Source organism: Bombus bifarius, unplaced genomic scaffold (assembly GCF_011952205.1).
Source record: "Bombus bifarius isolate JDL3187 unplaced genomic scaffold, Bbif_JDL3187 scf7180000008199, whole genome shotgun sequence".
Lineage (NCBI taxonomy): Eukaryota > Metazoa > Arthropoda > Insecta > Hymenoptera > Apidae > Bombus > Bombus bifarius.
In genome coordinates, this window is record NW_022884505.1 from 3,740,987 (window position 1) to 3,755,948 (window position 14,962).

Genomic DNA, 14,962 nt, shown 5'->3' on the forward strand with positions numbered 1-14,962 from the left:
AAAAGTACCTTTAAAAAATTTGAAAATATTCCATCGAAATAGACAAAATCGAGACAACTTCTATGGTTCCTTTGTACCTCTGATACTTTAACATACTCGTCCTGAAAGGGTCAACGTTTCGTATTCTCGCTAAGAGCACAATGAAATAAAACTATACGATACCTTTGGAAGCCGCGTAGAGTAAAATAGAATACGCTGTTCACACACTATCCGCTATATTCCAATTTTTCTTATTTTTTCCTTTTCTTTTACTTTCTCTTTCTATTATTTTTTTTTTGATTTATTTTCTCTTACCTTCACACAAATTCCGTGCACTATACGTATGTAGGTTTTGTCTCACTCCTGTATCGTATTGAAGCACGTTGTCTGAGCAAGCAGCATCCGCATATTCTATGGTTCGTCGCATGAAGTCTGCAAAACAGTAAAACAAACAAATGTAAAAAAAATTACGAGAATGAAATTTTGTCGCCTAACTCGGGAAAGTGAGAGCGTGCGAACGAACGAACTGAGCGAAAGGCTTAACGTGAGAGAAAGACCGAACATGTCCGCGTTTATGATTGACACGAATATTCTCACATACTTTCCACAGAATACGAGGACACACGGCAGGCATACACGACACTGCACGAACGAAAAGTAACAAAACCAAAGGAACAAATCGAGGAGAGAAAGGAAGATAGGGACGAGGGGGTTCAAGTTGTAGAAATCGAGGAGATCGAAGAGACTGAAAAGAAGAAGAAGAAGAAAAAGGATGTGGAAGAAATTGAGGAAGAAGTCGAAACGATCGTTACTGAAACAGACTCGAAGGGCAGGGTGGCTCAAAAACAAAAGAAACGCGATGATTTAGAGAAACAGGTTGTAGAGGAAGAAGAAGAAATAATAGAAAAAGTAAGAAAAGAATTGAAACCCAAACGACCTAAGATTGGAAAAGACGAGGTTGAGCTGGAAGAAATCGAGGAATTCGAAGTGACAAAAGATAAATCAATGCCTTCGATCATGTTAAACGTTTCTAGCCAAAGACATCAAATAGTACCTTTGGATCGTACTATCGAACAAGCACCTGGAAAGCCAGAATTAGAGAAAGCTAAATTAACTATGGACACGATTACCCCATTAACCGAGCAACTGGTCCCCGTTCAGGAAAAAGAAATCGACGATATAACTCAAATTAGGCCCATTGAACGTAAAGCTTCCTTATCTATTTCACCGGTAGAACCTTATTCTACAACAGAAACAACAATTCAAGCTTCCACTGGCGAATTTTCTGATACCTTCAAACCTACATCCTACGAGGCAACACCAGCTTTCGTTCCATCGGAAGGTTTAATTGTCAGTGAGACCTTGACCAACGATGCTAATCTATCCGCTTTAACTATAGACAAACAAGAAGTCAGTAGAACTGCAGACGTTAGTGTGACTCTTCAAGAAGCTACTACTGTGTATGAAACCATGGTAAGTCAAAAGGAAGCTCCAACAGAAGATTTTGTGTCGCCATTGACAGTCAAAGCAGAAGACACTATTCTGCCTCAAGTAGGCTTATCAGTCTATGAAGTTCAAGAAGGATTGTCAGAAGACAAATTAGAACCATTAAAGACTGTACCAACTAAACCCAGAATAAACGTGACAGCAGTTGAACCATTGGTTGTCGAAGAAATTCGAGCAGAAGATAAACCAGGAAAGTATTACCCAGAACTGGTAGTTCCTACAGAAGTCGCCACAGAAACTGTTATTCCGCAACGTCAACGAGTCACAGAAGAAATGCACGCTCCTGAGAAGGAAGGTGAATATGTTCCAGGTAGATTACCACCTAGTCAGAAAGCACAAGTTGGAATATCTTATGGAAACGAAACAGCAATTATCCAACAGAATGTTGTTCAGGAAAGTGAGGGAGTGTTTATTTCTGAAAGGAAAACTGATACATTCGAGGCTACTCCAAATGTAACTCTGTTAGAAGGAGTTTCTGTATCTACGGTTCAAACGCAAGACACAGAGACTCATTTGACAATTGAAGAGACGAAGAAGGCTGTTGCTGATTTAAATGTAGTCGAGATTACATCAGCTGTGACAGTGGAGACTGTCCCGTCTGAGAAAGAGAAAGAGTATCAACCAGGAGACAAACCAACTACCAAGACAGCAGAGACATCAATATCTCCATTAGAAATTGGATCTATCACGAGTACACTTATTCAGGAGTCCGAGGGTATTTATCATCCAGATCAGAAGCCTACGAAAGTATTAGCGGAGACTTCTATCAGACCTGAAGAACATGTGATGGTATCAGAAATCCAGACAGCAGATTATCCGTCAGATTTCAAGGAAGAGTTGAAATACGTGCAAGAAAGTGGAACCGTGGCTGTGCAGTTGACAGAGGCTAAGATGGTCCAAGAAACCATGACTCACGATCGTGAGGCAAAAATGGATGAAATAGTCAAACCCGAAGAACGTATAGTAGAAACTAGTTACGACGCCATTAGAAGCGTTGAAGTGTTCCAGACTACGTCTATAGAAAAGGAAGCTGATCTTAAAATCTTCGAAATGCCAGAATCTCATCGTGGCAAGACAGTACCTACTCATCCTGTAGTTTCGTTAGAGGTTGAGATGATTCAACCAGAAGATAATCTAGGTGTTATCAAGAAAGAAGTTCCATCTTCTGGCATGGCTAAAATAGAACCCATTGGATTACAAGAGACTGTAGTGCGAGAGACTATTGCGGCAGAAGACGTAGCACCGGTTGAAAAAGACAAAGCACCCGAATCAAAGACGGCTGAAGTTACAATGAACGAAATAGAAGGCGTTCATACTACTATGGTAATCGCTAGCGAGAGAGAAGCTGAATATACACAAGTATCTGAGATTAAGGGAGCTTATGCTAGCACAGAATTTACTACACAAGTCGCACCGGTGTTCGAAGAAGTCAGAACTCATTCACCAACTGGAGAATACGTGCCTGAAGAGAAGCCAGCTTCTGGTGTAGCTCAACCATCACATGTTCCACTAGAGAGCGTAACTGTAGCCATGCAGCAGTTAGCAGAGAAAGAAGATTTGTATAAAACTGACGTACAGCCAGACCAGAAGACTGCAATTGTGGAATTGACTGAACCCAGACCTGGCCCAACTGTCTTGGAGGTTATTCCCCACGATCGTGAGAATGTTTACAGTCCTGACGTGAAGCCGCAGGATTATACTGCTCAGACATTGGTGTCCGGTCACACAGTTGCATTAAAATCAGAAACTTTAGTGGAGCAAAGCACCGCTGATATGAGTATTGACACACCTAGATCTGGAAAGGCTATTCCACAAAGAGATGCTTTGGAAGAATTGGTTATCACAGAGACAACTATTGCTGAAACAGAGAAAACGAGAGAAGCAGATGTTTTGCCAACTACTCAGAGTGCTGAGGTTGAAATTCAGATGAAGACTGAGAAATTAACAGTCACTGAGATAACCAGTGTCCAGGAAGAAGAAAAGTTGGAAGTGGAAGAGATACCAAAAGAAAGAAAAGTTACATTAGGAATCACTGGAGGACACGAGGTTGCTGAGTTACAGGAGACAGTTCTTGCGAGCAATGTAGATATTCTGAAAGAAGACAAGACAAAGGAAGAACATGCTAGTCAACAACAGAGTGGATTGGAAGTCGTTGAACAGACAGAGATATCTATTTCTGAGAAAGAGTCGCCTCTCCAAGAAGATATAAAACCTGATACTAAGAAAATTGAAGTCACTTTTGAAGAAGGTCAAGGTATCGTGGTAGGTATAACGTATCCAGAAGACAAAGAGGGAATATTCACTCGAGAAGAAAAACCTAGAGGCGTAGAAGCTACCGTAGACATCGACACACAAGGTGTAGCATCCAAATTGGAAATCCTTAGTGACACAAGCTTAAGTGATCTACCACATGAAGCGGTTCAAGAAATGAAACCAAAAACCACGATATTACCTATCGAAGCTGCAATTGCCGAAGAAGTACAGACCAGAGAGACAGAAGCACCATTCAGTGAGATTAAACCCTCTGATAAGAAAGCGAATCTTGAATTCGTGACAGGAGAAGGTTTAATTGTTTCAGCAGTTACTACTGAAGATAAAGAGAGTCTGCTTCCAGAAGGTGAGAAACCAGAGACCAAGACAGCTAGCTTCGATATCCCCGCACATATTGTCGCTCAGACTAATGAGACCACTACGACAGATAATGTGGGCGAATTTGAACGCAAAGAGGCTCTTACGGCAACAGCTACAACAGATCATATTACTTTCCACAGTTTAATTGCTTCTGAGACGGCTGCTGGTGATCTAGAAAAGCCTATGGAAGACTTTGTACAACCAGATAAAAAAGTAGTAGATATTTCATTCCAGGAAGAAGAAGGAATCACAGTAATTGAGACCATTGCTTCAGATATGGAGAAGGAATACTTCGAGAAGCTAGAGATCCATGGTAAACAAGCTGTACCTAGTTTCGATGCTCATAAAGTGGCTCAGCTGACAGAGATCAATCCAGCTGCTGTTTCTGGAGACTTAACTGTGCCTGCACCAACCACAGTCGCAGCTAAAGAAGAACGATTGCCATTTGAAAGCATCGTTCAAACTGAGACGGTTGTGTCTGAGACTGAGAAAGAATTCATGGACAAACCTGTAATCACCAACAAAGCAGAAATATCTATCAATGAAATCATCAGTGCCACTACCACTACTGAAATTCCAGCTGATAAAGAAGATATTCTCAAAATTCCTGAGAAACCGACTGAAAAACAGGCTAGTGTTCAGTTTGCTGGTCACGTGATCGCTGAGAAGACGGAGGTGACTGTAGATTCTAGTGCTGGAAAATTGGAAGAGATGAAACCAGTTTCAGCCGCAGCAATGCCATCTAGTATTCCTCTGGAAGCTATAATTAGCTCAGAAACACAACCAACTGAAGCTGAAGGATTGTTTAATAAGGATAAAGCGCCATTACAAGCTCTGGCTGACATGTCTCTAGTGGAAGAACAGAGTATACAGGTGTCAACCGTGGTTTTGGAAGATAAAGAGGAAGAATATAAGTCTAAAGAGCTTCCAGAGATGAAGACAGCTGGAAAGAGTTTGATTTCTGGTCACGTAGTCGCAGAAACAACTGTGCAAGTTGTAGATTTTAGCACAGGCGAATTTGTTGAGGAGAAACCATCAGGTGCCACTGCAATGCCAGAACATGTTCCATTTACTTCATTAATTGAGTCTCAGACTATTGTTCAAGAAAGTGAAGACAAATTTATACCAGGACAATTACCAGAAAATAAGAGAGCTGTTGTAGATCTTGAAGAAGGTAGAAAGATCGTGAGTGTATCTCAAGTAACTCCTGCAGACAAAGAATCTTTATATATTTCTGAAGAACAACCATCCAAACATGCAGCTTCTGTTGGATTAGACACCACTCATGCAATTGCTGAAACTACTACTATTTCTGTTGAAGATTCAATAGCAGAAGTAAAGGTAGAGAAACCAGATACTAAAAAGGCACTTCCCAGTCAAGAAGTATATCAAAGTGTACAAGTCACTCAAGATATCGTTCAAGATCAAGAAAATATTTTCGAAGGAAAATTCAAGCCAGAAGTTCAGAAGGTAGAAGTCTCTATCGAAGAAGGTAAACGCGTGACTACTGTGACTGAAGTCAGCGCAGCTGATAAGGAAGAGATATTAAAAACTGTTCAAGAAGAGAAAACACGATCGGCAGTGCCAGGTATTGTATCCGGACATGAAGTGGCGGAAGGATCAGAGGTTATTCCACAGATAAGTACTGGAGATGTGGACATTGTCAAACCTATCACAGCAACAGCACAAGTAGGCCAGAAACCATTCGAAACAATCGAAATGACGGAACAAATCCTAGCAGAAAAAGAAATAGATAAGGTTGAGGAAATATCGATGCAGAAGACTAGTGCACGTGTAACAATAGATGAGAACAGGTTTATTGCTATAACAGAGGCAACTACAGCTCAAGATGGTGAAGTAGAACTGTCAGCTATGAAGAAACCTCGCGAGGAAGTAGCAAAACCAGCGATGGAAGGCAAAGAAGTCGCTGAACAGATGGAAGTAAATCTTAGAGAGGGACTTGGAGATCTTCCTGAAGCACCAAAACCGACGACTTTTGAAGCTCATTCTATTCAAACTATGCTGGAGAGCGTTGATATTAGTGAAACAGTTCCGCAAGAACATAGTGCGATATTCAAGGAGAAGATGAAGTTGGATGAACATAGCGCGAAAGTGAGCTTCGTGGAAGGAAAGAGTGTCACAGTTTCTCATGTAATCACTCAGGATAAGGAAGACTCTATGATCATACAAAAACGTGAAGAGAGCACTGCAGAGGTTACTTTGACAAAGGTTGGAATGGACGTGGCGCAGAAGGCTCAGGTATTTGTCGAACAGAGCACTGGTGCTGTTCAGCCCTTAGAGAAACGCGAGGTCAAAGCTCATCCTAAACAAGATGCTTTAGAACCTATAATTATTGAAGATATTCCAAGCGTAGAGAGCGAAGGAATATTTGATAAATATCCAAAAACAATTTCGTCGATTGCAGTGCCCATGTTTGAGGAAGGTCACGGAATATCTGTGACGGAAGTGACATCAGCTGAGGTTGAGTCTCTATTGAAGGAGAAGAAATTGGAAGCTGCTCAGACAGCTAGTAGTACAATCATCACAGAACGTAATATTATCGAGACCACTACCGTTGAGTCTCAAGTTAATATGCCAGATAAAGTAAAGGATATTACCATGCAACCTCAAGTAGCTGTTCCTGGACAAGACACGTTTGAAAGTATCATTGTGAGTCAGAATATAGTTGAAGAAAGTGAACGTTCGTTCGAAGGCGTGTTCAAACCTCAAACTCAAAAAGCAGATATAGATATACAGAAAATGACGCCTCTTCAAATTTCGGAGACTATTACAGAAGACAAAGAGAGTGTCTTTGATGTAGCACCCAAAAGAGAAGGAGTTATAGCCACTCAAGATATCAGTCTTCATGAAACTGTAGTTGGATCGTTAGTGGAGAGTATTCAGAGCACTCAAGAGATCCACGAAGAGAAACGAGTATCTTCTCAAGCCACGATGACACAAACTGTCATAGAGACAGCTGTTAAGATGGAGACGACGACTGGTGAACGCGAAGAGACGTTTGAAGGGAAATTCAAACCTGAAGAACAAAAAGGAAAACCTCAGATGGAAGGACTTACCACTGTTACAGTTACTGAAGTAGTTTCTAATGAAATTGAAGATATTTTGCCTGCAACTGTTGCACCTAAAGGGCAGCAAGCTCAGCCTAGTTTAACTGGCAGAGAAGTTCCTGAAGTAACGCAGATAGTCACTGGAGCAACCACTGAAGAATTCGAAAAAATAACTCAATTGAAGGAACAACAAGGTAAAATGGAAGTAGAAGAATTGTCTTCAGTAACGATTTCTGAAGTAATTTCCAACGAAACGGAGGACATATTCACTACTAAGTTTATGCCTAAAGATCAGAAGGCGGAGTTCAACATACTAGGCCGAGAAGCTGCAGAAACATCTCAAGTGACCACCATAACCGAAGCTGAAGAACTTGCAGTGAAACGTCCTGAAGAACAGAAAGGAAAACCAAAATTGGACGAACTGACTCCACTTACAATTTCTCATGTTGTATCTGAAGAAGCTGAGGAAACACTACCAACAGCGGAAGTTCCAAAAGAGAAGACAGCTCAGCCTAGTCTAATAGGAAGAGACGTAGCAGAAACTATGCAGGTGTTGACTGTTGCCAGTGCAGAGGAACTTGTAGCACCCAAAGCACCAGAAGAACAAAAAGGAAAACCGCAAGTTGAAGAATTATCTCCTTTGACAGTTTCACAGGTGGTTTCTCAAGAAGCAGAGGAAGCTTTGCCTGCGCCGGAAATTCCAGTTGAAAGGGAGGCACAGCCAAGCATGATAGGCAGAGACGTGGCACAGACGATGGAAGTTTTGACTATGGCGAATGTTGATACGTTGGCTGAAGATAAGAAGCCTGGAGAACAGAAAGGAGTTCCTGGTTTGGAAGAATTTGTGTCTCTGTCAATATCACAGACAGTTTCTACTGAGATGGAGGACTTGTTACCTAGTCCTGAAATGCCTACAGAAAAAATGGCACAGCCGAGTTTACTAGGTCGTGATGTAGCAGAAACCACACAAATTTTGACTATGATGGCAGCGGAGGAACTAATAGCTGAGCATGCACCGGAACAACAGAAAGGAAAACCAAATGTAGAAGAACTGACTTCTGTTACAGTTTCTCAGACTGTCTCGCACGAGACTGAAGAGACGTTAGAGAAACAAGTAGCACCTAGCACAGCGACTGCTAAGCCTGCTTTTACGGGGAGAGAAGTCGTCGAGACTAGTCAAATTCTTACTGTGACGAATGTAGAAGAATTAGAAAAGCACATATTACCTGAAGGACAAAAAGTAAAACCACGATTGGACGAACTTACGTCTATAACAGTTTCTCAAGTAATGTCTAGTGAATTGGAGGATACTCTGCCATCTCCCGAAAAACCAAGTGAGAAGATTGCTCAGCCACAGATGACTGGCAGAGAGGTAGCTGAGAAAACCGAAGTCTTAACTGTGACGAATGTCGAAGAGTTGCAGAAGTTGGATAAGCCTGAGAGTCAGAAGGGTAAACCAGATGTGGAAGAGCTCAGCTTCCTCACTGTTTCAGAAGTGGTATCGACAGAAGCTGAGAAGGAATTACCAGCTCCAGAAGCTCCTAAAGAACGCAAGGCACATCCACAGTTAGATAGTATTGAAGTCGCAGAGACCTCGGAAATATTAACTATGACCAGTGCTCAAGAACTTCATAAACCAAAAGCACCGGAAGAACAAAAAGGAAAACCTCAATTAGAAGAGTTGCTTTCCCTATCAGTATCAGAAGTCGCGTTTGGTGAAGCAGAGCAGGGTCTTCCAACTCCTGACGAACCTACCACTCAAACAGCCAAACCTAGTCTACTAGGTATCCAGGTTGCTCAGAAATCCCAAGTAATTACATCAGTTATAGCTGAAGAGTTACAAGAAACTACCAAACCAGATACCAAACAAATAGTTCCTGAACAAATTCCATTCGAAAGTATAGAACAAATACAGCCAATAACCCAAGAAAGCGAAGATACGTTTATCGTAGAAAAAACAGCTAAGTCAGCTACAGCAGAGATGTCGTTCCGTGTGTCTGAGAGTGTCGAAATAACTCAAGTGACGGCCACGGAACAAGAGTCAAAGGAAGTCATAAAAGGCGTTGCTAAAGAAGTTTCAGCTCAACCTGATGTGATTAAACACGAAGTAGCTGTGAAAACTGAAATTCAGCCAGCTGACGCAGCTGGCGAATTTAAAGTAACTAGACCAGAGAAAAAGACAGCCAAAGGTGTAGAGGAGATTCAACAAGGTGTGATCGTAACAGAACCATTGAGCTCTGGTGAGATTGAGTCAGAAATGCCCGAGTCTGTATTACCTTTCGCGAAGTTAGCGAGCGTTACTATCGAGGCAGAACACCTGGAACACGTTATGGGTGAGTATTATTGTTATCAAGGTATTCGATTGGCATCGACGGGACGGACGAGCATGTGGACGATTAGGATTGGACCAGAAGACGCATTGACAATAGTGGTTATATTGATTTGGTTGTTGAGAAATCATAGGGGAGGCTCGATCGAAGCGGAAGAACGATCAACGCGCAAAACGTTTAAATGCGTCTTCCAAGCAGGTTTGATAGGGTCGTCAGGTATAGGATAATGGTTGTAGGAAATCGTGTAAGGTAGGTATGTAGACAACACACAGAATCAAACACGATATGGAAAGGTTCATATAAACAACACGGATTACTATCACACAGAACACACAACAGTTCATTCATCAGACAAAATACAAGAATTTCATCCGAAACAGGTTTATACGTCGCGTTTAGTGTTTTGTGTTACGAAATCGATGATTCGAGACACAAACAATACAAACTAACCAACCCAAGCCCCGAATACGCTTTCGGTGAAGTATCGCGGTTATATGTGAGAAGTCAAACCAAAAAAAGTAAAAGAAAAGCAAAATAGTGCGCGAACGATTACTGTCACGACACGATAATCATATCACACTTGTTCTTGTATACATTTCAGAAACTACAGAAGTACCAGCGCAACAACATCACATCACAATCACACAACACACAAAACACGATACGCCACAGCAATTGATCGAATCAGACACAGAAGTAATTGAAGAATATACAACGAAATTCAGGCGCGGAAGTAAAGAGGATGAAACAGCGGCGGTTAAGACTAAGAAAACGATTATTCGTAAGAAAAAGCCTAAAACAGAAGCTGAAGAAGATAATGTCGTTGTCATTGAAGAGGAACTTGAAGATATTAAACCACAGATACCATCGATACCGAAGAAACAATTTATGCCTATTGAAGAGATTACAACAACTATGGATGTTGAAGAGATAATACCTACAAGAATCGACGAGGTGGAGGAAACTCAGAAGGAAGAGGAGAAAGTAGAAGTTGAAGTAATTCAAGTTCAAGATACTGATAAAACTAAGAAAGTAACGAAGAAGATTATACGTCAGAAAGGAAGAACTCAAAAAGTTACCGAAGAAACGACGGTGGAAGAGGAAGGCAAAGCACCTGTAACAACGGTGACAACAAAACCTACGGAGATGATAGAAACGACTGAAAGAGAAATTAAAAAGGAGAAGCCAGTAGAAGAACAAATACCAGAGGAGGAAACGAAACCATTGGCACCAGTAGAGTATATTATACCCACGGTGCAACAAGTGGAAGAACAAGTGACGGTGACGGAAGAAGTATCAAAAGAAGGAAAACCTAAGAAGGTTACCAAGAAAAAGATAATTAAGAGGGATGGCAAGGAGCAACAGGTGACTGAAGTAGTGACAGTCGAAGAAGAAGGGAAAGCTCCGGAGACCAGTGTCATTGAAGGACCAGTGGAAGAAATAGTCGAAGAGATTATGAAACGTTTGCCTGCATCAGCGTATGCTAAACCATCAGAAGTTGAAGAAGTTAAAGAACAAGTTACAATTACGGAAGAAGTAACCAGGTGGGGTAAACCAAAAAAGACTACAAGAAAGAAGATCATCAAGCGAAAGGGACAGAAGCAACAAGTGACAGAAGTGGTTATAGTCGAAGAACAGGATAAAGCACCTGTTACTACAGTAACTGAAGGACCAATAGAGGAAGTTATCGAGGAAACAATAAAACCATTGCCCGTTCCCGTACGTATCACACCAACTGAAGTAGAAGAAGTCAGAGAACAAGTGACAGTTACTGAAGAAATTACGAGAGAAGGTAAACCCAAAAAGGTTACCAAGAAGAAGCTAATTAAACGAAGAGGTAAAGAACAACAGGTGACGGAAGTAGTAACGGTTGAGGAACAAGGAAAGAAACCCGTAACAACAGTGACTGAAGGCCCAATAGAGGAAATTGTCGAGGAAACAATAAAACCATTGCCCGCTCCCGAACGTATTACACCAACTGAAGTAGAAGAAGTCAGAGAGCAAGTGACAGTTACTGAAGAAATTACGAGAGAAGGAAAACCCAAAAAGGTTACAAAGAAGAAACTAATTAAACGAAGAGGTAAAGAACAACAGGTGACGGAGGTAGTAACGGTTGAAGAGCAAGGAAAGAAACCCGTAACAACAGTGACTGAAGGACCAACAGAGGAAATTGTCGAAGAAACTATAAAACCACTGCCCGCTCCCGAACGTATTACACCAACTGAAGTAGAAGAAGTCAGAGAGCAAGTGACAGTTACTGAAGAAATTACGAGAGAAGGTAAACCCAAAAAGGTTACCAAGAAGAAGATAATTAAACGAAGAGGTAAAGAACAACAGGTGACGGAAGTAGTAACGGTTGAAGAGCATGGAAAGAAACCCGAAACAATAGTGACTGAAGGACCAACAGAGGAAATTGTCGAGGAAACTATAAAACCACTGCCCGCACCCGAACGTATTACACCAACTGAAGTAGAAGAAGTCAGAGAGCAAGTGACAGTTACTGAAGAAATTACGAGAGAAGGTAAACCCAAAAAGGTTACCAAGAAGAAGATAATTAAACGAAGAGGTAAAGAACAACAGGTGACGGAAGTGGTAACGGTTGAGGAGCATGGAAAGAAACCCGAAACAACAGTGACTGAAGGACCAACAGAGGAAATTGTGGAGGAAACCATAAAACCACTGCCCGCTCCCGAACGTATTACACCAACTGAAGTAGAAGAAGTCAGAGAGCAAGTGACAGTTACTGAAGAAATTACGAGAGAAGGTAAACCCAAAAAGGTTACCAAGAAGAAGATAATTAAACGAAGAGGTAAAGAACAACAGGTGACGGAAGTAGTAACGGTTGAGGAGCATGGAAAGAAACCCGAAACAACAGTGACTGAAGGACCAACAGAGGAAATTGTCGAAGAAACTATAAAACCACTGCCTGCTCCAGAACGTATTACACCAACTGAAGTAGAAGAAGTCAGAGAGCAAGTGACAGTTACTGAAGAAATTACGAGAGAAGGTAAACCCAAAAAGGTTACCAAGAAGAAGATAATTAAACGAAGAGGTAAAGAACAACAGGTGACGGAAGTAGTAACGGTTGAAGAGCATGGAAAGAAACCCGAAACAACAGTGACAGAAGGACCAACAGAGGAAATTGTCGAGGAAACTATAAAACCTCTGCCCGCACCCGAACGTATTACACCAACTGAAGTAGAAGAAGTCAGAGAGCAAGTGACAGTTACTGAAGAAATTACGAGAGAAGGTAAACTCAAAAAGGTTACCAAGAAGAAGATAATTAAACGAAGAGGTAAAGAACAGCAGGTGACGGAAGTAGTAACGGTTGAGGAGCATGGAAAGAAACCCGAAACAACAGTGACTGAAGGACCAACAGAGGAAATTGTCGAGGAAACTATAAAACCACTGCCCGCACCCGAACGTATTACACCAACTGAAGTAGAAGAAGTCAGAGAGCAAGTGACAGTTACTGAAGAAATTACGAGAGAAGGTAAACCCAAAAAGGTTACCAAGAAGAAGCTAATTAAACGAAGAGGTAAAGAACAACAGGTGACGGAAGTAGTAACGGTTGAAGAACAAGGAAAGAAACCCGTAACAACAGTGACTGAAGGCCCAATAGAGGAAATTGTCGAAGAAACTATAAAACCACTGCCCGCTCCCGAACGTATTACACCAACTGAAGTAGAAGAAGTAAGAGAGCAAGTGACAGTTACTGAAGAAATTACGAGAGAAGGAAAACCCAAAAAGGTTACAAAGAAGAAACTAATTAAACGAAGAGGTAAAGAACAACAGGTGACGGAGGTAGTAACGGTTGAAGAGCAAGGAAAGAAACCCGTGACAACAGTGACTGAAGGACCAACAGAGGAAATTGTCGAAGAAACTATAAAACCACTGCCCGCTCCCGAACGTATTACACCAACTGAAGTAGAAGAAGTCAGAGAGCAAGTGACAGTTACTGAAGAAATTACGAGAGAAGGTAAACCCAAAAAGGTTACCAAGAAGAAGATAATTAAACGAAGAGGTAAAGAACAACAGGTGACGGAAGTAGTAACGGTTGAAGAGCATGGAAAGAAACCCGAAACAATAGTGACTGAAGGACCAACAGAGGAAATTGTCGAGGAAACTATAAAACCACTGCCCGCACCCGAACGTATTACACCAACTGAAGTAGAAGAAGTCAGAGAGCAAGTGACAGTTACTGAAGAAATTACGAGAGAAGGTAAACCCAAAACGGTTACCAAGAAGAAGCTAATTAAACGAAGAGGTAAAGAACAACAGGTGACGGAGGTAGTAACGGTTGAAGAGCAAGGAAAGAAACCCGTAACAACAGTGACTGAAGGTCCAATAGAGGAAATTGTCGAGGAAACTATAAAACCACTGCCCGCTTCCGAACGTATTACACCAACTGAAGTAGAAGAAGTCAGAGAGCAAGTGACAGTTACTGAAGAAATTACGAGAGAAGGTAAACCCAAGAAAATCATTAAGAAAAAGATTATCAAACGTAAAGGTCAGGAACAAAAAGTGACTGAGACAGTTACTGTTGAGGAAGCAGGAAAAGCACCTGTAACGACGGTGACTGAAGGACCAGTAGAAGAAATAGTAGAAGAAGTGATGAAACCGGAAGTTATTAGACCAAAAGATGTAGAAGAGGTAACTGAACAAGTCACAGTCGCCGAAGAATTAACCAAAGAAGGTAAACCAAAGAAAACTACAAAGAAAAAAATCATCAAACGTAAGGGAAAAGAACAGCAGGTCACTGACGTGGTTACAGTTGAAGAGAAAGGAAAACCTCCTATCACTACAGTAAAGGAAGGCCCAGTAGAAGAGGTAGTGGACGAAACGATTAAACCTCTTCCAGCAGCAGAATACGCAAAACCAGGTGAAGTCGGGGAAGTTCATGAACAAGTTACAGTTATCCAGGAAGTCAGTAGATCGGGCAAACCAAAGAAAACTATTAAAAAGAAAGTCATCAAACGCAAAGGTCCAGAACAACAAGTTACTGAAATTGTGACTGTTGAAGAAGAAGGAAAAGCACCAGTGACAACAATTACCGAGGGACCAGTTGAAAAAATAGTAGAGACTTTCACTAAACCTTTGCCTGCCCCACAACGTATTGAACCAACCGAAGTTGAAGAAGTACGTGAGCAAGTGACAGTTACTGAGGAAGAAACTAGAGAAGGTAAGCCGAAGAAGACCACAAAGAAAAAGATCATTAAAAGAAAAGGTCGAGATCAGAAAGTAACTGAGATAGTAACTGTTGAAGAACAAGGCAAAACTCCAGTCATAACTGTAAAGGAAGGACCAGTAGAAGAAGTTCTAGAAGAAACAATAAAAACATTGCCTGCTCCAGAAAAAGTAAGACCAACTGAAGTTGAGGAGATTAGAGAACAAGTGACTGTCACTGAAGAGATAACTAAAGAAGGAAAACCTAAAAAGACTACCAAA

General features: G+C 41.4%; 2 protein-coding genes across 6 annotated transcripts in view; one reads left to right on the forward strand and one right to left on the reverse strand.

Annotated features, from left to right (window-relative positions):
• LOC117210299 (titin) overlaps positions 1 to 14,962 on the forward strand; it is a 245,115-nt gene that overhangs the window by 199,369 nt on the left and 30,784 nt on the right. For 2 of the 5 annotated variants that reach the window (XM_033453195.1, XM_033453192.1), the window contains one exon: positions 590 to 9,517. The exons of 1 other annotated variant lie outside the window; for it this stretch is intronic. In XM_033453195.1, the coding sequence (XP_033309086.1) occupies positions 590 to 9,517 (8,928 nt within the window). Of the gene's footprint in view, positions 1 to 589; positions 9,518 to 10,115; positions 14,897 to 14,962 lie in introns of those variants that run through there. 2 more of the 5 variants (XM_033453189.1, XR_004488081.1) reach the window with 2 other exon arrangements.
• LOC117210300 overlaps positions 1 to 14,962 on the reverse strand; it is a 66,225-nt gene that overhangs the window by 25,634 nt on the left and 25,629 nt on the right. Inside the window, exon 2 of the transcript XR_004488083.1 lies at positions 295 to 411. The gene's annotated coding sequence lies outside the window, so the exon portion shown is untranslated. The remainder of the gene's footprint in view (positions 1 to 294; positions 412 to 14,962) is intronic.